Here is a 27,169-nt window from a genome sequence, read left to right as displayed (position 1 = left end):
AGTATAAATATTCAGGTGTTTCAGTAAATATTGTACTCCACAATATTTCACAGAAAAAGAACCAATTATGAATGTGGAGGTAACACATATGCCTTGATTTGCTTAATGAACCAGAGAATGTTTCTACAGCAGCCTTAATCATTAGTAACATTACAGCTTATTGCACAAAAAAATACAAACCCAGTTGCATAATCCGTCAACTGACCATAATGCCCAAGGTCTGAGTATGTATCATACTACTGTACTTAAAAAGAATCCCAGGAGTTTTTTAGCATGTTTCCGGGGGAACATCTCTGTCCATAGGAACACATCTCTAATTGTATAATTGAACATAACCCTTCCATAGCTAACTCAAAGAATGCCTGTTTATTGTTCTGAATATGAGTGTGAAGTTCATGATTTTTTTCATACACCAAAGTTTATTACTGTGCTCTGTCAATCATATACAGTCGTCCCTCGGTTAACGAACACAATTCGTTTCAGAAGGTCATTCGTTAACCGAAAATTTCGTTAACCGAAACCATTGTTTCAATGGGATTTTGGGTAATTGGTTCCAGCTCACCGAAAATTACATACAAAGTAAAAATAAATGCAGTAAAGTACACTTACTTTGAGGTGTGTATGTAGAAGGTTCCTGGTTGATGATGATGATGATGGGAATTAGAAGTGGGGGTGGAAGAGAAATCACCCCATGCTTTATGCCGTCATTTCACCCATAAAATTTTAAGTTCACTTGGTGTAATTCAAGATTATTTTCTTTAAATCATCACTGCACTGCACTATTTATTGTCAATATGTAAAATAAATTTCAGAATGACCAATAATTGTACTGTAAAAACGTAAAAATAGTTTATGTTCAAGCGAGCCACAAGCAAGATGTTACCTCCACTGACCAGAGATACAAACTGACGCCTTTGTGGGTGACTCAAGTGGCTGAATGGCGCACCAAAAACTAGTTCCCGTACTGCAATTATGTTAAATAAGTTAAAATGAAAAACAAAAATTAATATAAAACTTGGAAAATTATTTAATAGTACAACCTTCTTGATATTTACTCAAATGGGAATGAATTTATGCCCTAGAACCGATTACTGTATTGGCGGACTAATATTCCAGCTGGTGAGCAAGCGAAAACATGTTGACATGATTTCGTAAGAATTTCGTTAACTGAATTGAAGATTCTTATGGAAGGTAATTCGTTAACCGAGGGATCACTGTAATCAGGTTATTAGATAATAGATACAGCAACATTGTATGATATACTGTACTGTATTGGATATCTAATGAATAAAATGTTCTCTTCCCCAGGTTAAGATCAAGCCATCATGCCTCGGCTAGGTCTTGGTTACGATATGGACCAGTTCCTGGACCATTGTCGCATGACCAAGCCTCCTTACGAGTGCCCCCATGCCTCCTGTGGCAGGATCTACCGCAGTTTTGCGGGGATGCAGCATCACATGACAACTTACGACCATGAAAATCCTCCTCCTAATGTGGTCACTCCAAAGTCAGGTGAGTTGCTGATTTTAACACATTGTGAATTTGTAATCTTCATTTATTGAATTCTATAAAGGTGAATTACATGCAATTGGTGAATGGTTGATGATACTGTACAATAAAAAATTTCAGTTCGTACCGAGAACTAGAAAATTCTAGAATATCTTAAGTTATGTATATGTTATTGTGGGTAAACTTCAGTGTAAAGTTGCGGTCAAAAGTTCATCCCCAGTGGTGAAACTGAGACACGGGAATGAGTCTGAGCTGACTTACCCTGACGGGTGTACATGAGTAGTTAAAAGTAATTCGTGTATGATCCTTAAAAGAACTACTGTAAAGGTAACCAAGTACTTTAGTGTACAGTGCTGTACACTGTACAGGTATTTCCTTTTTATCAGTTGTAAAGTCCTCTAGCAAATATCTTGTTAAATATACAGTACACACATACACACACGATATTTATTTTATTTTTTACGGGATTAGCCAACCAGGGCACAGGTCAATGGATCACATCAGGCCCTGGGGGTTATATTATAATAATACTACTACAGTACTACTGTACTACCTGTACTACTACTACTAATAATAATAATAATTATTATTATTAAAAAAAATATTAAGAATACTGTACTGTATATAAAAATAATAATATAAAAATAATAATACCCCCCTGTATAATAATAATAATGATGATGGTAATAATATTAATACAGGACCATAAAAAAAATCAAAAGTGGGAAACATTATATGTATGTTGTGTTCTCAGAGAAACAATTGAAACCCTGCAATTGTGTGTAAATGAGGCAGAAAGTCAGGTCAGCAACTTGGGACTTGGTCACAATTTTTGGGATGCCATATGGCAGGAGGGTTTACCAATAGACAATACGTACAGTACATTATGCTTCCAATATCTTCCCAGGCGGTAGCACCTCCCTGTTTGATAGCTGCCTACTACCTACTACACTGTACAATATATATATTTAATTTAGCATGAAGATATTAATATGTTCATTGTATAATGTACAGTAGAATTTTCCAAGATGTATAGTGATGATTTACTTCTGATGCAGAATATAAAAAATGGACATATGAGGACATTTTAACCTTTTCAAGAAAATTAAGACTATAAGTTAGGGTGGCAAAACTATTTTTGTATTGAATAATTGTTTGGTTTTGAAGTGTTGTACTGAGTGATAATTTTTATTGTTTAGCGCGGAAGAAAAACATGAAGAGGCCACCATCCCCTCTTGCAAGCCAGGAGCCAGAACCTCCATCAATACCTTACTCTCATGATATGAAGACCGTAGAGTTTGAGGTAGATGGGAAACTGTCTCGCCTCTCTGTCTACGACCCAATAGAAATTCTCTCCAAAGTAAGTTGCGATGATACTATGATACTTTGTTTTAAATATGATGCCAGGAATGTATTGAGTGGGTCAGTGTTTTTTTTTTTTATATACTGTACAGTATGTACAGTGTTCAGAAATTAAGTGCAAGTATGTATTACTGTACTGTATTGTATACAGTAGTCCCTCGCCAATGGCAGGGGTTAGGTTCTTCAAAACACCTGTAGTTGGTAAATCCGCAGTTGGCAAGACTAATGGTTTATGGGAAATAAGGGATTAGGTTTCATGGCCACGGATAACACCCGTCAAAGCAGGGCTGTGGAGTCGAAGACAAAACCTTCGACTCCGACTCCGACTCCTCAAATTTTTATGCTTCCGACTCCAACTCCTTGGCCTATTTGTAACAACTATTTCTACCATCCTAATTGTAATTTATATGTTGTAACCTGCATAGGTAAAAAGTAAAACACCGTGGCTATACTGCTTTATTAATGATCTGGACGATATTTAAGAACTACAAAAAGATGATAGGCTTGACTTTCAAAGTTTCAATCAAAAGAAAAATAAATTTATTAAGAATTCAAGATATTAACTAGAAAACACCATTTACATGTATATCTAAAAGTTCGATCTCAGCATATGAATTTTGTTTAAGCTCATAATCTGATGTGGATCTAAATGATGATCCTACAATTCCTTTTAAAGTAAAGTTATATATTTATGTACATTAAAGAAATGAATACCTTATTAAGGAAAATGGATAAACCTTACATGATTAAGTTATTAAATTAAATTTGCCTTAATCTCACCAAAAACAGGTTGTAGCTAATTGTTTTGTAGCTGAGAGCCTCTGTGCAGTTTTCAACGAAACAAAATTTGATATAATTCAAAATTTCAAATGGTAAAGAAGAGACTATCGTCCAAAATTATAGTGCTATACTGTGCCTGCTACAATAAATTCATAATAATGCTTATAAAATGGAAATAAATTCTTTTAATAATTTAAGAAAATTAGTGGGATCAGTGGAATCACTGCAATGAATATGCCTGAGTTCATATATTTGTTCTTAGGAACAGAATAGCTTCAGTCGGAGTCGGAGTCTGGACAATTTTACCGACTCCGACTCCACAAGCCGAAATTTCCGACTCCTCGACTCCGACTCCGACTCCACAGCCCTGATAGGTACTCCTGAATGTGCTGCTTAAGGATCTGTTAACCAAAATTTGATATCTTGATTATAACTTGTTCAAATGGCTTTTAGAAAATGTTCAAATGATTTTTAGAATATTTTAATTACTTTTGCAATGCTAATTACTCGCCACTTATGGGTTTTCGAGGTCATTTCTTGGTGCTTGTGTATTATTCTGGATGTACTTAAATAGTTAGGCACATTAAATTTTAGTTCAGAGAGAAAACGTATTTTGGCCAAAAATCCTTTAAGGCTATAGACTTACAATTTTTTCATTTTCGGCCAAAAATGGATTTTGTTCAAAATTTCAGTATAGGTACTCCTGAATGTGCTGCTTAAGGATCTGTTAACCAAAATTTGATATCTTGATTATAACTTGTTCAAATGGCTTTTAGAAAATGTTCAAATGATTTTTAGAATATTTTAATTACTTTTGCAATGCTAATTACTCGCCACTTATGGGTTTTCGAGGTCATTTCTTGGTGCTTGTGTATTATTCTGGATGTACTTAAATAGTTAGGCACATTAAATTTTAGTTCAGAGAGAAAACGTATTTTTGGCCAAAAATCCTTTAAGGCTATAGACTTACAATTTTGTCATTTTCGGCCAAAAAATGGATTTTGTTCAAAATTTCAGTATAGGTACTCCTGAATGTGCTGCTTAAGGATCTGTTAACCAAAATTTGATATCTTGATTATAACTTGTTCAAATGGCTTTTAGAAAATGTTCAAATGATTTTTAGAATATTTTAATTACTTTTGCAATGCTAATTACTCGCCACTTATGGGTTTTCGAGGTCATTTCTTGGTGCTTGTGTATTATTCTGGATGTACTTAAATAGTTAGGCACATTAAATTTTAGTTCAGAGAGAAAACGTATTTTTGGCCAAAAATCCTTTAAGGCTTTAGACTTACAATTTTTGTCATTTTCGGCCAAAAAATGGATTTTGTTCAAAATTTCAGTATAGGTACCAGGGCTGTGGAGTCGAAGACAAAACCTTCGACTCCGACTCCTCAAATTTTTATGCTTCCGACTCCGACTCCTTGGCCTATTTGTAACAACTATTTCTACCATCCTAATTGTAATTTGTATGTTGTAACCTGCATAGGTAAAAAGTAAAACACCGTGGCTATACTGCTACAGCTTTATTAATGATCTGGACGATATTTAAGAACTACAAAAAGATGATAGGCTTGACTTTCAAAGTTTCAATCAAAAGAAAAATAAATTTATTAAGAATTCAAGATATTAACTAGAAAACACCATTTACATGTATATCTAAAAGTTCGATCTCAGCATATGAATTTTGTTTAAGCTCATAATCTGATGTGGATCTAAATGATGATCCTACAATTCCTTTTAAAGTAAAGTTATATATTTATGTACATTAAAGAAATGAATACCTTATTAAGGAAAATGGATAAACCTTACATGATTAAGTTATTAAATTAAATTTGCCTTAATCTCACCAAAAACAGGTTGTAGCTAATTGTTTTGTAGCTGAGAGCCTCTGTGCAGTTTTCAACGAAACAAAATTTGATATAATTCAAAATTTCAAATGGTAAAGAAGAGACTATCGTCCAAAATTATAGTGCTATACTGTGCCTGCTACAATAAATTCATAATAATGCTTATAAAATGGAAATAAATTCTTTTAATAATTTAAGAAAATTAGTGGGATCAGTGGAATCACTGCAATGAATATGCCTGAGTTCATATATTTGTTCTTAGGAACAGAATAGCTTCAGTCGGAGTCGGAGTCTGGACAATTTTACCGACTCCGACTCCACAAGCCGAAATTTCCTCCGACTCCTCGACTCCGACTCCACAGCCCTGCGTCAAAGTCTGCAACTGTGTTGCCTTTTCCTCCACTAATACCTGTATGGTACATTTAATTAAATTTGAGTCAAGTACAAATAAAATAGCTTAATTTGAATTAAAAACTGGTTGTAATATAAATTTTACAGTGGAGGGGTATTTACATTCACTACATTGATGACAATTGTGGATAAGGATGATTTGGAGGGAGAGGTGGTTGTTACAAGGAAGAGGGGGCAGAAGTCCATAGCATATCCCACTGATGCTATACTCTCCCTATGCACTAGTCTATCAAGCACTTCAACTTTCTTTTCTGATGTCATTACATTCCTTGCCATTCTCACCTTTGTCACTAACACTCAAAGAACGCTTAAGGGCCATAGGGCAAAATCTTTGTTTTACAGTACAAAATAAGTGCTAGAATACACAGTATCTGTAGTACAGTACGTCATCATGCTATGAAATCACAACACTGAGAGAGCGTGGAGAGTGATGGCGGGTCTTGGGACATTGCGTGGAAGGATAAAGACGTCATGCTAATCTGCAGATACATAAAATTAAATGCCTTGGTTGGTGAAATGGTATTCAGAGTGAAAACTATGAATACACATAATCCGCTGATGGGGAATTTACGGTTGGCGAGGGTGTACTGTACTGTACAATTACGTGAATTATCACATGATGGCAGTCAACTTGGTGCCATAACCTAGGTATTTATTAAAATATATCTAAATGCTAATTATCTGAGTCATTTATACCGTACCTGTGCCTAGGAGTGTAATCAGCCTCCTGTACTTTGTGATCGTAGGCTTACAGAAGACATATGTCTGGGTGCCTTGTGAAGTAGTGCAGTGGGTAGCTAATGAGAAAGTTACGGGCTGAGGAATGTCTTGTATGAGTGGTTATGGCATTATGTGAGAGTAAATGGTGAGGAATTTGGGGTGAAAGTAGGCATCCATTGAGGGTCTGTTTTGAGCCCCCTACTGTTTATCATGTTAGAGGCACTATCACATACTCAAGTTGACAGTGGCATTTGATGATTGGTAGAGGCATCATCATAATCTTACATGGAAGTAGTGCGTTGAAAAATTGAGTAGCTATTATTGTATGTGTAACACTTACTTATTTCTCCCAAAAGGTCCAGTGAATTGCAGTGCAGGAATGCTTTCTCGTTTAATGTTAGGTCCAAACTCGGTTTAGCGATAGCTTGATTCACTATGATGAGGTGGCCTGTGATATGGCATGTTGCCTTTGTTACTTACATGTAATGAAACTGTAAAAGTTGTGGAAAATCATTACAATACAATACTCTAATGTAGCTTAGAATTAAAGAAAATATAATACCTGTATTAAACTATAAAATAAGAACAATGAAGAACATGGGTGTGTATGTATAGGAAGTGAACATATGTATTAAGGCAGTGAGCTGAGCTGTAACTGTGGTCAGGCAAACTCTCCAGCCCCCCTATATGACATCACAGCATACAGCACAGCAGCTGGGTGACTGCCTGGCTGAACTGTGTCAGGTGTATACCGCACAAATTTTGGGTAGCTATTTGGCAATCGTTTCACAACACACAGAACACAGGAGACAGCGAACAGCTGAGATTCCCCCGTCGCTCTCCCTTCCCCTTTTCCCTCCCCAGATCTGTGTGCTAACTCCTGCACATGTAAGAAATGTTTATACCCTTTATGTTTTTGACCTTATGATTATTATTATTTTTTGGCCCATTCTATATGAACAATTGTATGCATGTGACAGTGAAAAAAAATACATGTATCTACCTGAAATTGTGTTGAAAAATATTAATAACAGCTGGTACGAAGAAATGTTTATTCCGTTATGCTTTTAACCAAAGGATGATTATTGTTATTTTATTTTGCACATTTTGTATGAAAGATTGTTTATGCATGTAACAGAGTAAAATAAAAAAGAAGAAAATTATGAGTTGAAAAAAACATAACTGGGTGGCAAGTTGGTGACACAGTTTCAGTTCACTGCCTCCACGAGCCCACTCATATGGTTGCCACACATATTAGAGTGTATTGTAATGGCTATTCCACAACTTTTATAGTTTCATTACCTGTATCAATGGCAACATGTCATCTCCACAGATATTATTGCTTGTTATCCCTGGTTTAGCAATAATTTTGCTTAATGTTAGGTTTTCAGGAATGCATCCCATCGTTAAACGAGGGATACCTCTCTATGAAAGAAGTGGATGAGCTTTAATTATAGATTCTGGTGAGCCATTGACTGAATAAAATTTTTTTATCAAAAAGTATGTACCTACCCGTTATGACTGATAGGTAAGCAGAATTAATGGTAATCTCTTTTACAGGAAGATTATGAGGCATCGATGCCCCCTATAGTGGAGGAGCCTCCTCCTCAAGAACAGGCTCGCACACCTTCCATAAAGCCTCTGCCCAAGACTCCAACATCTAAAGCACCATCATCTAAAACCAGTGTACCCAACACTCCCTTGCCCAAGACTCCCTTACCCAAGACACCCCTACAGAAACCACCCAAGGTATGTAACTGGAAATGCCTTCACAGTATGATAGCCTTCTTTATAGTAGACTTTGTTTCTCATCTTGTAACAGTTTCTGAGCCATCTGCATTACAAAGAAGAATATTTATAATTTTTTAGAATTTTTTAAGACTTTGATATTTGTTCACGAAACTATAATTTTTCACTAAAGACAATGGTGCTAGAATATTTCAGCAAAGGCAATGGCTGCTCATTGAATTTTTATAAAGATTAGTATGATGATCAGTTATATTGTACTTACAAATATAAAAACAAACTTAGATGTTTGGCAGTAGTGGAACTTCATTATGATGTAGACAGAAGGTTATGGTTTTTTGCTTTTCTGGAAGAGATGGAAGAACCCAAAGACATTTTCAGGGGTAAAAAAAATACAACTTACTTAAAGAATATTTAAGCTGATACCATTGCACAACTGAGCTCCTAATTGTGTAAATTAAACCTGAATGATTTTATTGCACTATACAGTATTTGGAAAAATTTGTGTCATGTTAAGAATTGAAAGTGGATGCTTACTATAGGCACGAACAACTGACAAGGACCGAGGAGTGGATGTTCAGCGCTACACCATCGAGGAGAAAAAGAGCAACAAGCTCCCAGAAGCTTCCTTTAGAATAATTGAGGACTACTACAAGAACCTTCCAGATGCTCCTCCACAGCCCTCAAACTACTACAGGTTAGATACTGTTTCATGTTTTAAGGTATAGTATACGTAGATATTTTTTTAATTTTCCACATTGATCTAATAGTTGTAGGAATGGTTCAGTTAGTGTATGAAATAATGTACATTATTACCATCCTATACAGACTTCTATGTATAAGTGGCTGCAGCTACATTGCCATATTGAACCATATGTTTTACCAATTTCTGTAACTAAAGTACTTTTTATGGGGACTAAATAAATGTTTTTCTCTATCTATAAGATCACCTTGTAGTTTCATGAAAAGTTAATAAGGAGGATGCTATGTATTGTTCAATGCCTTGATTTTGACTTTAACATGTTGAGCACACTATTGTGTTTATCTGTATTTTTAAGTTAACATATTTACCTGAAATAAAATAATTTTGGTGTGATCCTCACTTGCTTCATATCCTCTGATCATTGACACGCCTTTACATTATGTTTACTATCTCATATTTGTTTGTGTATGGTAGCTAATATATTTTTATTTTCGTGTGTGCATTTGCTGCTAAATCTGAGCATTGATCAGTATGATGACTATTCACAGATTTATTGAAAAGAGTTTGGAAGAGTTAGATGAGGAAGTAGAGTATGATATGGATGAAGAGGACCGTGCCTGGCTGCAGCTAATGAACGAAAAGAGAGCTGTAGATGAACTTCCACCTGTTCAGATGGAGACTTTTGAACTCCTCATGGACCGACTAGAGAAGGAATCATTTTTTCAGGTAAGTTTTTTATCTCTGGAAAATAGTGGTCATGAATGTTATTAGTAAGGTTGTTAAGATATCGATAATTATGAAATGCAGGTTGAACCTCAATATTCCAAGATGCTTGGGACTTAGCCCTTGCCAGTTTACTTAATTTAATAATAATAATAATAATAATAATAATAATAATTAACGGTTTATTGAAAAAGTTCTGCAGCCTGAAGGCTGAAAATATACATTGGACATAAATGACTTATTACATACATTGACATTGGTGGTTTAACAAAAGCCTTCATTAGAGAAAGGTAAAGGAACATATAGTGAACATAAAGATTAATGTTTACAGTGGAAGTCACGTAGGTCATGTACGCTGAGGTGTTGAACAGCAGACACGTAGTTTAGTAACTCCCTCACAGATGGTGTTATGAGGGGCATCACATGGTGTAGTAGTTCCCTCACAGGTGGTGTTATGAGGGACCTGATGTGGTGTAGTAATTCCCTCACAGATGGTATTCTGAGGGGTCTCATGTGTAGTAATTCCTTCACAGATGGTGTTGTGAGGGACCTGATGTGTAGTAATTCCCTCACAGATGGTGTTATGAGGGTCCTGATATGGTGTAGTAATTCCCTCATAGATGGTGCTATGAGGGGCCTGATGTGGTGTAGTAATTCCCTCACAGATGGTGTTATGAGGGGCCTGATGTGGTGTAGTAATTCCCTCACAGATGGTGTTATGAGGAACCTCACATGGTGCTGTAGCAACTCATTCACTATGTGGTGTCGTAGCATCATGGGGACACCACGTGGTCTGGTGTCACAGGACCTCACTCACTCAAGTGAGTGAGGTGTGGTCCCAGGCCTCCCTATCGTGGATGGATTAACACATAGCTGGTGTGGTTGAATCTCACAGGCAGTTATCACTGGGTACCTGGGACCTCACTATGTGAAGGTTAGCTTGGGTATGACTCGGCTGTTACTGTTGAGTTGTTTTCACTGACTTAAGCACTGTTCAACACTGGTTCCATTCCTTTCCTAAATGAAATGGTAACTTCTGGCTAGAACTTGTTGATATTCCGGTGGGGAGGAGGGTTCAGGAGAGGGAGTTGGTATGGGTCAACATAACAGTTGACCTGGCTGCTGCCAGAGCAGTGCCGGGTATGTCTTGACCCTTCGGTGGTCAAGGGTGGTGTAAATTTGCCAGTTAATGTATATGTATTTTTCCAAAACGAAGATGATACTTATGCTCATATTTAATGATATAATAATGAAACAAAGAATAAAATACATACACCTGTACTGTAAAACATTGTTATGCTGTGAAATAAGAAGACTTTCTTTTATTTACTTACCTAATACAGTACAGCTGTGAAATAAGAAGACTTTCTTTTATTTACTTACCTAATACAGTACAGTAATCTTATTTGTTTGTTTGCCCAAATATAGATGTGTAGGATAATTAAAAAAATATATACTGGGTATTTTATATATTTCTGGTCTTGTAATATGTAGTAAGAAAAATCACTAGTGGCTGGGTATTGAGTGAACCAAGCAGCTGTACAGTATGTCAGTGTGGTGGTTATAATTGATATTAATGTTATTGTTCATATGTTATAGTGTACATGAATTTTAATTATTTAATGGCTAAAACTATTTCACTTTCTTTGGACTGGTAAAGAAAATTTTGTGAATATTATCAGTTTTGGTTTGTTATACACATAAAGAAGCATGGCGATCGAATGGATACAGTGCACGGGGTCAGTGGTTCAATTCCCTGGTGCTCCCAGTTCCCCCAGCTGTAAATGGCTACCTGAGTTTACAACTTGGGGAAGTGAATGTGTCGAGTATAGTGCCGGCCATGCTGCCTCCTTGTGTACCGAAGGCTTAGTGTACAGTGTGCTGTACTCACACTGTCCCTAATGGACATTGATGCCTAATGGGACTCACTTTCATAGACATTGTATTCAATGAAAGCTGATGTAACAACAATTGGCCTAATGTTTGTATTTGCATCTACCCAGGCACAGTGTTCGGGTAGAGATTCCGGAGTACCAATTGATGAGGATGCCGTGTGCTGTATATGCATGGATGGAGAATGTCAAAACAGCAATGTAATCCTCTTTTGTGATATGTGCAACTTGGCGGTTCATCAGGTAAGTTCAGTACTGTGCATAATGGTTTACCAGATAAATGTATATAATGAGTTCAGTAATCAATGTACAGTACAGCTTGCCTTCCTGTTTGCCATTTAAGAGTACAGTACAGTATTTGTAATTGAAATTGTTGTGAATATAACATTTTCTTTGTTCGGTATGTTTAAAACTTGTATGGAAATTCTGATAAAGCCTGAGAGACTGAGAAGTTATTAACTAGAGTGCTACAATGCTACATGACACCTTAAAAGCCATTAAATCAGCATGACAGTCTTTTATGTTTGAAGGGCAAAAACATATATGTAAACCAGAAATGTAATGGTATGAGTTTTTGTTAACAGTAAATAGGTTCAGATAACTTTTGGTCATACAAGCTTCTGGTGTTAGTTTAACCTCTAGGCTTCGGGTCACATCATATGCAGTTTTGATCTTTCGTGGACCTGTGTGAATAAAAAGGGTAGGCCTGGCTAGATTATGTAGTACAATATAATGATTGTTAATAGTGTAAATAATAATAAAAAAGTAAAACAAGTGTCCTATGCCTCATGCTGTGATCAAATTAGTGGGGTTTCCCTCATACTATTGCATCACACACACATGCCACTTCATGAACATCCTCGACTCTTCCTAGCCTTTCTGTTCCCAACCTGTGGTAGAGACATGTATTTATTTCCTGTTTACATCATGCTTGGCCAGTTTGTAAGACTAGAATTGCTTTTTATTTGTGTTTTTAAATGTGCCAGAATATAACTACAGTGGGGGAGATACCGACCATAGCCTGAAGCCCAGATGTTAAATCTTACTGGTTTTTACATTGCTATCATACATACATACAGTGCATATATACTGAGTTTTAAGGACAATTGCAGGAATGTTATGGCGTCCCTTACATTCCTGAAGGGCAGTGGTTGTGTCGCCGGTGTCTTCAGTCTCCATCTCGGGCTGTGGATTGTGCTCTCTGTCCTAATAAGGGTGGGGCATTCAAGCAGACTGATGATGGCCGCTGGGCGCATGTTGTGTGTGCCATGTGGATCCCAGAAGTGTGTTTTGCCAATACTGTGAGTATTTACTGTTGTTTTTTCTTTTTAATTGTTCAAACGTTTCTGTAAATAATAAGTGCTTTTCAAATCCAATAGGAAATGAAGATATCAAGAGGCAGTCAGGATTTTACATTCCTCTTTAGCAGCTTAAAAGTCATGACTTCCTTAGTTTGACCTTGAATCACTTTTAGGTAGATGTCATTGTTGAGAAAGAATACAAGCAGAGAGTAGGGATGGATATTGACAGGATTTTGTTACTAGTTCACATTCCAGGGCATAGTTGTAAAAAAACTGAAGTGGTAGTAAGAGGTTGGGGGAAGAGGTTAATAGATGGTGCTCCACAGAAGGAAAATTGGATATCAGGCAGCGAATGTTGGAAAAATGAAGTGTAAAAAAAGCCGATCCTCTGGCAACTGCTGTGATGTCAGTTGAGGCCCCAGTACAGTACAGTAGTTTGATGATGATCAGGTCAGCCCTTGGGTCCACAACCTTCCTGACCAGTGGGACCCATCCGAGAAGGCCCCCTCTTTAATATTATTGTCAACTGATAACATGGGAGAATAAAAGAGTAGAAAGAATAGAACAGATCAAGAGTGAGCACGGTTATTATATGTTGTGTTGTCAATAGTAAAAGAGACAATTGAGACCCTTCAATTGTGTGTAAATGAGGCAGAAAGTCAGATCAGCAACCTGGGACTTGGTCACAATTTTCGTGATGCCATATGGCAGCAGGGTCTACCATTAGACAACACATTAAGTTTCCAATATCTTCCCAGGTGGTAATACCTCCCTGTTTGGTAGTTGCCTACTACCTACTACCTAATGAATATGGAATAATGTAGCATTTGTTACCAAAATTGCACAAATGAGGTGCAATCTGTTTAACTTCGATTACAGTAGTGCAATGTTATAAAGTGAATTGTTATGAAAATGAATGTTTGTCTTTGTTTAAAACCTTATGCACGTGTATCTGGAAGTGGAAATTTATTCTTTTGTATATGACTTGAACATTTGCTGGAGATTAATGTTGAATCCTCATATTATATTGTCTTTTTTTAGGTCTTCCTGGAGCCCATTGACAGTATTAATAACATTCCTCCGGCGCGCTGGAAACTCACCTGTTACATCTGTAAGCAGCGAGGTGTTGGAGCTTGTATCCAATGCAACAAGGTTAACTGTTATACTGGTAGGTTGTATGATTTTTTTCTTTTGGCATTGGAGATCATTATCTGATGTGTGAGACTTACTTTCTTTGCTAAATGGTGCTTGTATAGACTTGAAACCAGTGTGATAGTGAGGATTTGTACTCTGCATTCAAACATCCTGATGCAGACAGAATGAATGGAGGTTTTGATGTGGCTGACCACATACTGTAGATATAGGTAATTATACAAATACCATCTAGTAAAATGGTACAGATCTAATGGGTTGTGTCTTCATTCCTCTCCTACTGCAAAATGTAGATTCATAATCACATTCTTATACTGTATCTTTTTTTACACAGTACATGTGATTAATGTTAAACATTTGGGAAAAGCTCAGAATACAGCTTGATGTGTAGTGTGTGCAGTAACATCTCTGTTAGCCGGAATCCCTCAAACCCAGAACTCTCCGATAGCTGGAATTGAAATTTTCTCGGAAAATCGTTCCCAAAGCCGGAATTTTCCGGAAAATTCCGGCTTTAGGAACGATTTTCCGAGGGGCACATTTTCCGGAAAAAAAATCCTGGTACCCGGAAATTTCCGGGGATGGGGGAGTATTTTCCGTCTATAAGAGAGTCATCTCGTTACCCGGAAATCTCTCATTCCCGGAAGTGCTCTGCACCAATTGTTCCGGCTAACGGGGATATCACTGAAGTGGGAGTATAGCTAGTTACTAACCTTCGGGAACTTGTGGACCCACAGTATGATATATAGTATATTATTGCCTCATATGAAGAGGACTATAAAAGAAAAAAATATATTGAATATGGCATAGAATTTGACTCTACTGCACTTTTAATTAAGAGTCCACTTCATGTAAAGGTCCTGCTATAGTCAGTAAGTTTCCACCTCTAAAACTGTAAAGTTGATCTTTGAAGCAGGAACCATAATATATATTTCTTGGTATGATGCATCTATAACAGCTGTGGTTTTGAGTTTAACAGATATATCAGCTCTCTTGTCCTTACAGCATTTCATGTTACGTGTGCTCAACAAGCTGGACTGCACATGAAGATTGATGCTGTGAGAGAAACAAGTGTCAATGGGACTTCGGTTACTGTGAGGAAAGCTGCGTACTGTGATATGCACACACCGGCAGACTCTGATGCGGTACGTTACATGAAATCAGAATGGGATGTACAGAGTATTATTGTATCCTAAGTTCAAATGTTTTTATATAAATAATATTAAAAAAGGTATTGATATGTATTTCTTTATTCCATGATTTTGTAACAACTATGAAAACTACTCTGCATACATTCTAAACTAAAAGATATTTAACAGAGATTGACATTTGAGTTTACTTACAATAATACAGTCCTATTCTAGATGATAAAAGTATGAGTACAATATTCTGTCTTGTATTTGTTTCTCACTTAATTTAGTTTTTTTTTCAGCAACTCAAAAAATCATTGTGTTGGACAGTTTATTATATAACCCACCATGGAGTTTTAATCTTCTCACCATTTTGTTTTGCCTATGCACAAGCTAATGCTGTATCCTTTGTGCTTCCTAATGCTTTTAATAGAGTGGTGTACCCAAAGATGTTTTTATCAGCAACCTCACTCCCACTTCTGATGCCTTAGAAGGATGTGTACAGTTAGAGTTAGATGTATTCACCATGTCTCATTGAGGAAATATTTATGAGATTGTTAAAGATGCATTTTACTGTAGCAGGTGATAGATTTATTTTCTTTGAGTTGTCCCCAAGCACTTTTTCCCAGTAATGTTTCTCTTATCTCTATGTATACTGGTTCCTGTAATGGTAAACTACAACTGTGGTGAGGGCTGCCAGGAATGCGAGTTTATTTCTGCTTTGAAAATGAAGACTTCAATATGGTTCCTCATTAGCTGATGTTAAGACCATGTCAAACATACCTCTTTCCTCTCCTCTTGAGTGGCTCCAGCCTTGAACATATTATTCTTTCGCTTACCTAGAAGAAAAGCATAGTGCATCTTTCATTTTATTCCCATGTACCAACTCAAGAGGGAAGAGGCATGCTGCCCTTCAGTGTTGTTTGATCTTTATTCATACAAGGACATATTAACCAGGATCCTACAACTTTTCTTACAAACACATGACATTTAAATTGTTCAATATTTAGACATTATTTAATTCACCACAGCAGAGCCTCACATCTCCAGCACATACAGATAGTCACCAATTTTAATTCTGGTGTTACAGTTATTTTAGGAAAATTATAGCTCACTCAGGGTTACTTGGTGGTGTATTTGAGGATAGTGTTTGGTGAGGTAGATGTCTTTCCAGCATATTTTGGAGGTAATTGAGTGGATATAAATCACAGCACTTGTTGTATTTTGTCATCCCAAAGAGAATTAAAAATCACTTGAAAGGTTTACTGAATTTTGCAGATTACTCTTACACCTAGGAAGGCTGAATTAGCTTGGAACCATATTGTAAACCATTGGGAAAAACTTTGGGATCTATCGATCGACTCTGAATGGTTATGATAGGTTGGAAATTACAGTACTAAAGTACTGTACCTCAGATTTCACCCTCCAATACTTTCTTTGAAGTTGTAATACAGTAGATGTATATTTGTGTTGTGTGTGCGTGCTTGTTGAGATTTGCTTTACCCACACTCGTCAATTTTAGGTTGTTGGTGGTAAGATAATTTGTCCCATTTGTCCTGAGGGTGAGATGCTTGGAAAAGTAATGCAGTTGATGTATGAAAGAAGTGTGAATACTGGAATGCAAAAATGTGAAAAAGTATCTGAAGACAGGTTTTTTAAGATGAGTTGATATGGCATTGTGGGGAGATTCAGGGACAGGTTATGAGGGAATTAAAGAAAGCAGTGGTGAAAATGAAAGGTTCAGACTTAAAGATTCAGACAATATTTGAACATACAGAATATTTTGGTAACTGAAATGCTTGGGGGAGTATTCTGCCTATGGTGCCCTAAACTGAATGTAAGAAGAGATTTCATACTTGAAGATTCAAAAATAGTAAATTAGTGCCTGTAAATATTATATGAAGAGGTAAGGGTCTTTGAGTATATGAAATACATCATAGATTTTTTTTATTAAGAGGCACTAATCTTGTTTGAATATGTAATCGCTAGTTATTCAGAGAAGTATTGCGTCTTATTGTCTTCATTGTTTATTGGCCATTTTTCATGCTTGCTTTGGTCAGTTGATGTTTGCCTCTCCAGTAATAATATTCACATTTTAGAGAATATAGCCAAAGAGGAGGGGAATCAGCAGTAGAAGGGCATCCCCATGACTCACATTATACAGTAGAGCACTAGTTGTGAAAATGCCAGCATCAGGCCAGCCTTAAAACTCTCATGTGGCTTATGCATCTGATATTTGTGTTTAGGTACTGGCTGTGTTTTAGATCCAAAATTCTAATTAATGCAATTATTTTCTTTGTTGATATGTTAATACTATACAGTAGCTTTATTTTTTCCTTCTATATTCATGCTAGTACTGCATTGCTCAATCCACATACCAGTCTTTATATCTCACATGCCTTATTTTACTCTTTTGAAGCATGGTTTGTTCAGAGCAGAGCCTCCTACACACTCCACCACTTTGGCACATTTTGATATATTTCCCCTTGGAACCACTCAGCTCACACACACTATTGCCTCACTGTGTCCATCTTCTTTGCAAATGCATATTATGGTCACCCCATTTGTTACATCATTTTACTTTTGTCAGAATTCATCCTTGCCAATTTTTTCTGCTTCTTGCATTTGAATATTTGTAGCCATTGCAGTTTTGTCTGACATTTTTAAGGAATGGGTTTTGCCGACATTACTGTGTGGGTGTGAAGTATTGTATAAACCTTGAAACAAGAGGGAGATAAGTTAGAGGTGATGTAAATGTGGTTGAGAGCAGTGTGTGTGAGGGGGGGGGGAGAATCAGAAAGAGAAACAAGGAAAGTGTTGTGAAATGAGTGTTTGACAAGTGTTGTCAACCAAGGGTTTCTAAGATGGTAACTACAGATATACTGTAACTTTATATTTTACTTATTTTATGATTAGGGTATAGTCACTATAATGTCTGAAAGATATTGAACCTGTTCCAAAAAGTGAACATAAGATTGAGAGGTGAGGAGGGCTGGGTGATGACAGGATTGGTCAGTGGTGAAGCTTACTCAGCTGATAAGTCCATACAGTATGATAACATTTCCCTCACTTGTGGAGTTAATCTACGGACTATTAAAGCAGAAGTATATATGTTCATGAAGTTAGTCAACAATCCAAGTGTGTGTAAAATCAACTTCATGCAATGTGCTGCACATAGAGTACTCTCCTGTATATGGGTGGTTGGTGTGCACATCCTCAAATGGTTTGTTCTCATGATTTTTGCCTGAATTTTGCCCCTTTGTTGTCCAGCAGCAATCAAAAGTTGCTCCTGAAAGTTTATTCCTGTTGTGTAAGGAATGCATAGGAAATATGAAATGGTTGCTGAGATGGAGGATTATTGTAAGTCAACCACATCAGGGCTTATGTCACCTAATAACAACTTTTATTTATGTACAGTATATACCTTTAACCCAATCATTATAGATGAGATTTACCATACTCACATTAGTTTTGCCAAGTCCTTCATGAATGTACCAGCACCTTGGTCTGCTAGAAATGAACTCACGGCTTGCCTGCTGCCCAAGCAATGCTTTTATTAAAATCCAAGTGCAAGACTGGATATGTTAGTAAAGAAATGCTAAAGTTTACAAAAGACCAAAATCTCTTGTATTTGAAATGGAACAAATTATATTCATCATTCTATATTCACCTCCTGTTAATTAAATTCAGTGACAAACGTAATAGATTATGATGTATTTCCATATACAGTACAGTACAGTACTCAAACAGTACATAAGTTTTTACAATACCTGTACAGTATATCATAACTTATTATGTGTACCTTTAAGTTTGTTTATGGCCAATGGCTTTTTCAGGGGGGTGTACTGGATTGGTAACAATAATGATTATAATAATTGGCTATTAGTGATAATTATGTAAATTACATTATGGACTAGCATGTACAGTCAGGCACGTCTTCCGTTTGACGGTCGTCCAGTGCTTGCCTCTGCTTTTGCTGTGATGAACCTTTGTGGTTGAAGGGCCAGTCTGTTTTCACTTTGCAGCGTCCCCAGCTTGATGAGATTATGGACTCTGCCAAGAAAGCTGCAGCAAAGGCAGCATCGCGCCAAAAAATGAAGAAGGCCCGTAAGATATTAGCTGAGAAGCGGTCTGCTGCCCCAATTGTTTCTGTTCCAACTATACCAGCTGATCGGTAAGCCAGAATTCAAAATTTGTTTTGTAGTTTTATTTGTCCTTAAGGAGTTTTATGTGTAATAGTTGCACATTACATGTACCATAGATTTTATATGAAAAGTTAGTGTACTCGTCTCTTTTTGTTTATTTTAGATGGCAAGAAATTAGTTTTTTTAATTATTATAAATTGCATACAGTACAGTATGTGTATATAAAGTAAATGTTATGCATTGGATACCATCATCAGAATTCTTTTCAAGTGAGTGATTCAAATGATGCTTGTTTTTTATATAGTGTCCACAAGGTAGGTGGTGTAATCATAGTGTTGTAATGTTTAAACAAATGAGATTCATCTGACATGGCTCAGCACTCATAGCTCTAAGCTAGAGTATTATTAGACAACTTCAGTCTTTTACAATGTGAAGTATGAGCTCTGTTGTCACCTGAGGCCCCTCCTCATATGGACAAAATATATACCGGTAGCTATATCTTGCTTGTGAAGTTGGGTTTCAACATTTGGATTTGTGAGTATTATTTGTAGAAAGTTAAGGAAATTATTAGTAATATGTAAATGCTTATCATTAATTTTTCTATGTTTGACAGATGTTTGTTGTGGAATGCATATTTGTGATATTTTTAGTGAAAGATAGTTTATTTATAGTCAGGGCCAGATTGAGAAATTAGGAACATTAATGCAGAGGGCATGAGGGGTACAAAATAGCAGAGAGAAACATCAGAACCAATTTTTATAAATAAATTTTCTGCTCCTATGAGTCATCATCAGTTTTATGTGCTCCTGATGGCTTTGATGTAAATAATAACTCTATACAGTAATGTACAATCAAAGACAAAAGTCGTGTAGTGGTTTTATCTGAAGATTAAATATAACTCGTGGAACATTATGAGAGCCCTCTTCCACAAGGCAGAGCTCACCAAAAGTTTAGCCCTTTGGCATATGTTTTCTCCAAATTTTACGACACGACTTTTGCCTTTCATTTTACATAAAATTTATCATAATTTGGGTGGATGGAATCATGTTTTCATCAATCTTTTGCAGTTTTGGGCTGTTATAGTTTATAAAGTTTTCATCTGTCCAAAAAACAAACAACAAGAACAACAAAGGTTGCTGTATATTACTGTGACATGTTTCATAAGATAATTTTCTTGTTGATGAGATACATCCTGCCTTATGAGGTGTGCCATCAGTCATTCCTGGTGTGAAAGCAGTACAGCATCATGATTTATCATTTTATCCTCCTCTTTGTGAGAGGCAAGGATGTATAGTATTACCTCAGTCTATGGGTCCCAAAACATTTGTTAATGTAACAGGTCATACTGTTTCATTTGGATATTTTTCAAACCTGGAATACAGCCTCAGTATGAATTATCATTAGACATTGCAGAACACTGTCAAGGTCAAGGGTAGATGCTGATGGGTAAAAGTTGACCAGCAAGCATGAACATTGCTGCTTCCTTGTTGGGCGCTGTAATGCTTCTGTGCTTCGCCTTATGCAGGATGTATGGGGCTGCCCCATAAACTAGTCCCTGTGCTGTGTGGTGGCAAATCTCCTCTAAACAATGTACAGAACGCCAAGAATAAAGTACAAGACCTTAGCCAGATTATAACTTATGTATCCATGTTCATATTTAGAGGAAATTTCAAACAAATATTTATCATCAGTGAACCAAGTGCATAAAACTTAATTTGATTTTTATTGTTATGCCTATATGACAAATCAGTTGTTCAGATGCAGTTCTAGGATTACCTTAAGATTAAACCCCCTCCCCCACCTCCTGATAAATACTACAGGGGGGGGGGGCGCTAAGGTTAAGTAAGCTTTTGGGGTAGTTAATCTTAGTTTTACAGTTAGGTGTGATTAATCTTAGTTTATGTTGGATTGGTTAATCTAATGTGAAATAAGCAGAGTGGGTGGGGGACATATCCTCAGATGATCCCATTTGAATTTTTTAAAGATTGATTAAAGCTTCTTTGGAATAAATGGTGTTGTGGGAAGCAAAAACAAAGGTACAATATTCTTGCCATAGTGTCCAGACTGTATTAGACACTTTGCTCTTCATTATATCATAAGCAAGGTACAGTACTCATACTCTAAATACTTTCAGACTAGAGAGTCAGCTTCTATGAGGGTGCCACACCAACTGAAGGGTTATAAATGGGGGTATACAAGGGAGAACAGTGCAACATGGGTTTAAAGGTTATCAGGGGAAGATGAAGGCAACAAATAGAGATATTCACATAAGCAATTGTGTGTGCTGGATATAAAATGATATTTATAATGATTTGAAGATGCCACATATTGATTCTCTCTACATTCAAATTTGAGTCATCAGTTACATTCATATTTCCACCATCATGTAGAAAATGACTTCAGTACTTTGATTAGGGGCCAATTTTTCAAGCACAGTACAGGTATTTAGTTAATTATTATATACGTGTATTTTTAAAAAAATTTCATTAGGTAAACTAAGACTTTATTTCCCCGGTCTTGTCAGTATACAGTACTGTACTGTATATTTGAAACTTCTAGTGACACAAAATGTGTATTTCTTTTTGCTATGTGATTTTGAGGACATTAGTGTTCCTTGTTAATATACTAGTTTCTCCATTTTGCAAATTCACCATTAATGACATTAGAGGAAAGGTGAGTTGGGCAAGAAAAATAATGGTACTATAGCATGGTTTACTGCACCTTGAAGATCATACAAGAGATGGATTGCACTAAATGCCTTGTATCCTTAAGAACCAAGAGATATTGAAAATGAACAGTAAAAAGTAATTTCAAGTTTCCAGCGGGAGGTGCAGAGAGTAGTTCATAACATCCCAAGAAATTATTTCTCATCAAGTATTGTATTAATAATGATAAGCAACACTTAAAAAGGAAAAGGGTATATGAAAGATTTCATTTCCCACCAAGCTATTTATAATCATTGTGTAATGTCTGTCAACCAAAGTGCTTATAAATTCAAGTGGCAGTACATATTTAGAAAAACAGAATGTAGAAGTGTCATCAGTAAAAGTGCTGCTATTCTGCATTTTCCAAAAAAAAATCCTGATAGTTCAGTGACACTCATTGATGCTACATGCCCAGTAAAGTCTCAGCCACAGACTGAAGTTGGATGTTTTTTCTTGGCTATTTGCTCTACTGTACTGAGTGCAACAAATTATTGTGAGATTCATTCCAGTAACTAGTTGGTTGTTGGGAATTGTCTGATATCATGAGTCTCATGGCCCGAACTTCAAAGTTGAAACATCTTGTGCCAGCAGACTACAGTCCATTTTATGTTGATATTTAGGGACATTTCTGGAAAGGCTGGCAGAACAACGATTTGAGAAAAATTTTCCTTTTTATGTGTAAATGGAATCCTGAGTAAAGATACAAGTTTCATATGACTGTTAAACTGGTTGTGGGAAAACCAGTATATATGAGGTACTGTGTGTTGTGGCTCCCCTTTTTGTTTGCATGAAACATATTTATTATGTTTGGATGTTGAAGCTTTTTGCATTGGTGTTTAAGCTATCAGATTAGAGAAAATACAGTTACGATTTTCAAAACTGTGTGCCTTCACTGGTATACATAAAGGTAATTTTAGTGCATCAATGTGCAACTTGACCTTTGTAGATTACACCCCATGAAATTATAGACTGTTTTGATTATGGTACAGCACCTCCACACCCTGATCATATAGACCATTTATTGTATTATAAATGGTTTATTAAGATTATGTACATATGTATATTTTTCATTTTGTGAGCCACCCTGCTTTTTTGTGGGAATTAACTAGGCAAATTAGGTAAATAGATAACTAGATATAGCATATACTAATGTGCTTTAATTACTTAACAGTAAGCTCTATTAAATTCCTCATAACCTGCTTGATCTGATCCACAGTCAACTGCTTGTTAGATGTGGGTGTAACCAATCCCATGATCTTACTCATTGATAGATCCCTCTAATGCTCATCCACTAGTAACACTTGGGAGTCTCATTCCTTAAAGTTTGCTTATTCATTTCATCTGTGAAATTGGTTATAAAGTTTGTGTTGAGAGGGGTATTTAACCTTTTCACTCTGGGGACACCACTCTTAATATTTTATTTGGCTAATGCCTGATGACTTTATTGAGTTCAGATGGGACACCGTACACAAAGGGTTATGAAATTTTGCTATGTTTAACCATCTCATATTCAGTTTGTTCTCTAAACACATCTTGTATTTTAAACTGTTGGATCATTTGATGTTCAGAGTTGTAAGATTATCATTTTCTACCTGCCCTTTGGATGACTTCCAAGGGTCAGCTGCAGAACATAGTGTAATTCATAGAGTAATAGAGACTGAAGTATTTTCAGCTAGATTTATATTGAGTAAAGTAATGCAGTGTGTATACAGTATAAGCTTGGCAAAAGAAAATGTCTTCTGATCCGAAGTGGTTATGAGGAGTTGAATACCTTTCTAAGTCCTTACCCTTATTGAGCATAAAATTGAAATCATAAACAGATCATTAGAAGTCAGTGCACTTACCAGTTAAAGATTTGCTTGCATAGCCTGTTCACTAAGCATGTATGTGTTTTAACCCAATCACATGCATGAGGTGCGGCTTTGCTACACTCTGGTTTTTATGCATTTCAGTTTCTTAGTTATCATTAAATATTCTGTTATGCTGACCCATTGTAAAACATCCTTGTTTTCTTTCGTTTTGTATAAAATGCTCTATTCCTTTTTATTAAATAATAAAAAAGCGGTGTCCTTACATGTGTGTCTGTGTTCATGTAGCACCATTAGCATTAACCTCTTGTTTTGTCTCCTCCCACACCCCCTTCTGTCCCGTGTTGCGTCTCATAGTCCAATCCTCCCCTTCTATTCTGGTGTTGTCAACTCTGTGCCCGTCATACCCTGTGAAAAGTAAGTGAGTGGTAACCCATTCCCCAGTGGAGGAAACTTCTCATAGAAGTGGGAATGGCCATGTATACCCCCTGGGTAATGGCAGATACTATGATTCATCTCTTTGTGATCATTTTTAGAATGTGTCTTGAAGTTGAGAGATGCTGGAGAAATTTGCAAATAGTTTAAATAGTGTAGAGTTCAAAGATCTTACTAAAATTTTCAATGAAATCAGTTTCATATATCCAACACTATTGGGCCAGTTTCTCCATCTAAAAATAATTCCATTGACTAATTCTCATAGCTTTCATCATTGTAATATTTGTTTTTGCTGTGAACTTTCACATACCTGTACAGTATTCAGTATATGAAAATGAAGAAAGATTTTAGTGTTCTGCATTTTGATATTTACTTGAAATTTTTTTACATGTTTCACAGTATCTGTCATGCATGCATAGAGTTGCTAAAGTAAGTAAAAAGGTTTTTAATATCAAAATAATGCTTAATATCACCTGAGGTGTAGAGAATTGGTATTACATTTTAAAGTTTATGCTAAAATTGACCTGATTATCAATTCTTATTGTAGTTTGTGGGTGTATGCATGTGTTCAACTTATTTTTCCACAAAGGTGGTTAATCTTGCAGGCTTAGAGGTGGGTACTTAGTTATGTTTAACAATTAATGTACTGATATTTAATAGCAAAAAGCACTTCACTGTCTATATAGCAATGTTTTGTCCATAGTCTTTATATTTCTTGTATTCCCAGTTTTCTACATGTGTGATTTAATACCTGTTATATACAAGTCAACTGGAGCAGTTTTCCTCGCTTGTACTGTAGCACCCACACTAATTACTACTTCCAGTGTTGAAAATTCCCTCCCTTTGAGCTCCTGAAATGTCTTGCTGTGCTTTAAGGTACTTGGTTCTTCTCTCTGATCTGTAGTGTTTGTGTTGTTCACCATTCTTTATGCCCTTTACTGCCTCACCACCAAGTGTACATATAATACTGGATATACGTAACAATATATATAGTACTGTTTACATTATAATATATATTATTATATCATATTTTGTGGATAACCTGGAACAAATCTCTAATGAAGTGATGTTTTTAGGTTTGGGAGTTGGATAGTGATCTCACCGGTTAGTAGGTGTGCCCTTTGATGAACTCTATATTGGTTGTGGTTGGTTTTCTGTGCTGGTTAGATGGAGGGAGACCTGAAATTCTCTTACAGTCTATTGATACTTTTATGGCACCTTTGTTGCTAAAATCATTAAAGGGGTACTACTTAATCTTTAACAGTACTGTACTGTAGATTGCCTGTTATTTACGGGTATTAGCCCACCCGGGCACAGGTCATTTATAATGACCCACATCAAGGCCTGGGGGCAAAAATATAATAAATAATAATAACAATGATAATAATAATAATAATAATAATAATAATAATAATAATAATAATAATAATAATAATAATAATAATAACAATGGTAATAATAATAATAATAATAATAATAATAATAACAATGGTAATAATAATAATAATAATAATAATAATAATAATAATAATAATAATAATAATAATAATAATAATAAAAATAATAAAATTAATGGAAATAAAAATAAATAACAATTATAATCAAAGAAAATATTAATACGTAATACTAATAAAAATTAATAAAAATATACTAAATGTTAATTATAATAATAATAACATAATAATAATAATAATAACATATTAATAATAATAATAATAATAACAGCCATAAAAAAAATCAAGAGTGAAAAATTATATATGTATGCTGTGTTGTCAAAGTAAGAGAAACAATTGAGACGCTGCAATTGTGTGTAAATGAGGCAGACAGTCAGATCAGCAACCTGGGACTTGGTCACAATCTTTGTGATGCCATATGGCAGCAGGGTCGACCATTAGACAACACATTATGCTTCCAATATATTCCCAGGCGGTAGTACCTCCCTGTATTGTACTGTATCTGCAAATTTTTCTTTGTTTGAGGTTTGAGATCGGGGGTCATAGCAGAACCCTGTCGTTGATATTGATGAATTTTCTCTTTTTTTTTACAAGTGAATAATTTATTACTGGTTGCTTATTTTAATATGTATTAGTTATTTGTTTCTTCATCTTAAACTTGCTAAATTATTTAAGTAAAGGGCTAAATCAGTTATGAAATAGTAATTAGAAACCGCATTTTGAGTCAGAACGTTGCTCAGTTCATGATGTAGGAAATATATTTTCCTATGTTGTATAAGATTTCGTATTTCTTCCCGTATGGTTCTTAGCTGCCCTGTAGAAAGGTGGAAATATGGGAGCTTATTGATTTTAAAATCATAATTGTGTCTTTATTTTCTACAGGGATATGCCATGACCAGGAATTGAGTCACACCTCATTGCTCTACATTTAAGCCTTTTACATTCTAGGTGACTACAGGCTGATAAGTTTGAACCATAAGTGTTTATGTATAACTATGTAAGATATATTGTAGTGGATTAAAAAAGAAATATTACAAGAAGTATCACAGGTGTACAGTAACTTTGGGAAGCTGCCACTGCGAAAAAAGTACTGAACACTTTTGATTTTAATTGCAATGTACAGGATTTTGATATGTTAGCTAGAGAGAGAAGCAACATCTTTGGAAAAGTAATGTACTTATCATTTCTCTGTTCATGGATTCTTTAGCTATACAGTAATGATTTTTTCTTATGAAATGACGTACTGTAAATTACAGGCAACAAACTGTTTGCTCTCCGGCTGGAGTTCAAAATGGTTAATGAAAGAGAAGAGTGTTGGCAACCAGTAGAAAAATAGCATTACTTGG

The 27,169-nt window shown here is 35.8% G+C and overlaps 1 protein-coding gene across 4 annotated transcripts in view; it reads left to right on the top strand.

Moving 5' to 3' along the window:
- Positions 1-27,169, top strand: part of LOC121854276 (bromodomain-containing protein 1-like) — a 93,981-nt gene that overhangs the window by 6,576 nt on the left and 60,236 nt on the right. For 3 of the 4 annotated variants that reach the window (XM_042348833.1, XM_042348831.1, XM_042348834.1), the window contains exons 2-11: positions 1,309-1,512; positions 2,709-2,869; positions 8,193-8,381; positions 8,921-9,075; positions 9,630-9,807; positions 11,808-11,939; positions 12,809-12,997; positions 14,039-14,165; positions 15,152-15,291; positions 19,302-19,450. In XM_042348833.1, coding sequence (XP_042204767.1) covers positions 1,326-1,512; positions 2,709-2,869; positions 8,193-8,381; positions 8,921-9,075; positions 9,630-9,807; positions 11,808-11,939; positions 12,809-12,997; positions 14,039-14,165; positions 15,152-15,291; positions 19,302-19,450 — 1,607 coding nt within the window. In that variant the 5' untranslated portion in view covers positions 1,309-1,325. The remainder of the gene's footprint in view (positions 1-1,308; positions 1,513-2,708; positions 2,870-8,192; positions 8,382-8,920; positions 9,076-9,629; positions 9,808-11,807; positions 11,940-12,808; positions 12,998-14,038; positions 14,166-15,151; positions 15,292-19,301; positions 19,451-27,169) is intronic. The other variant, XM_042348832.1, reaches the window with a different exon arrangement.

Source organism: Homarus americanus, unplaced genomic scaffold, assembly GCF_018991925.1.
Source record: "Homarus americanus isolate GMGI-L3 unplaced genomic scaffold, GMGI_Hamer_2.0 scaffold54443, whole genome shotgun sequence".
Lineage (NCBI taxonomy): Eukaryota > Metazoa > Arthropoda > Malacostraca > Decapoda > Nephropidae > Homarus > Homarus americanus.
The sequence above is the reverse complement of the archived record's forward strand: the minus strand, read 5'-3'. Positions and strand labels throughout refer to the sequence as shown.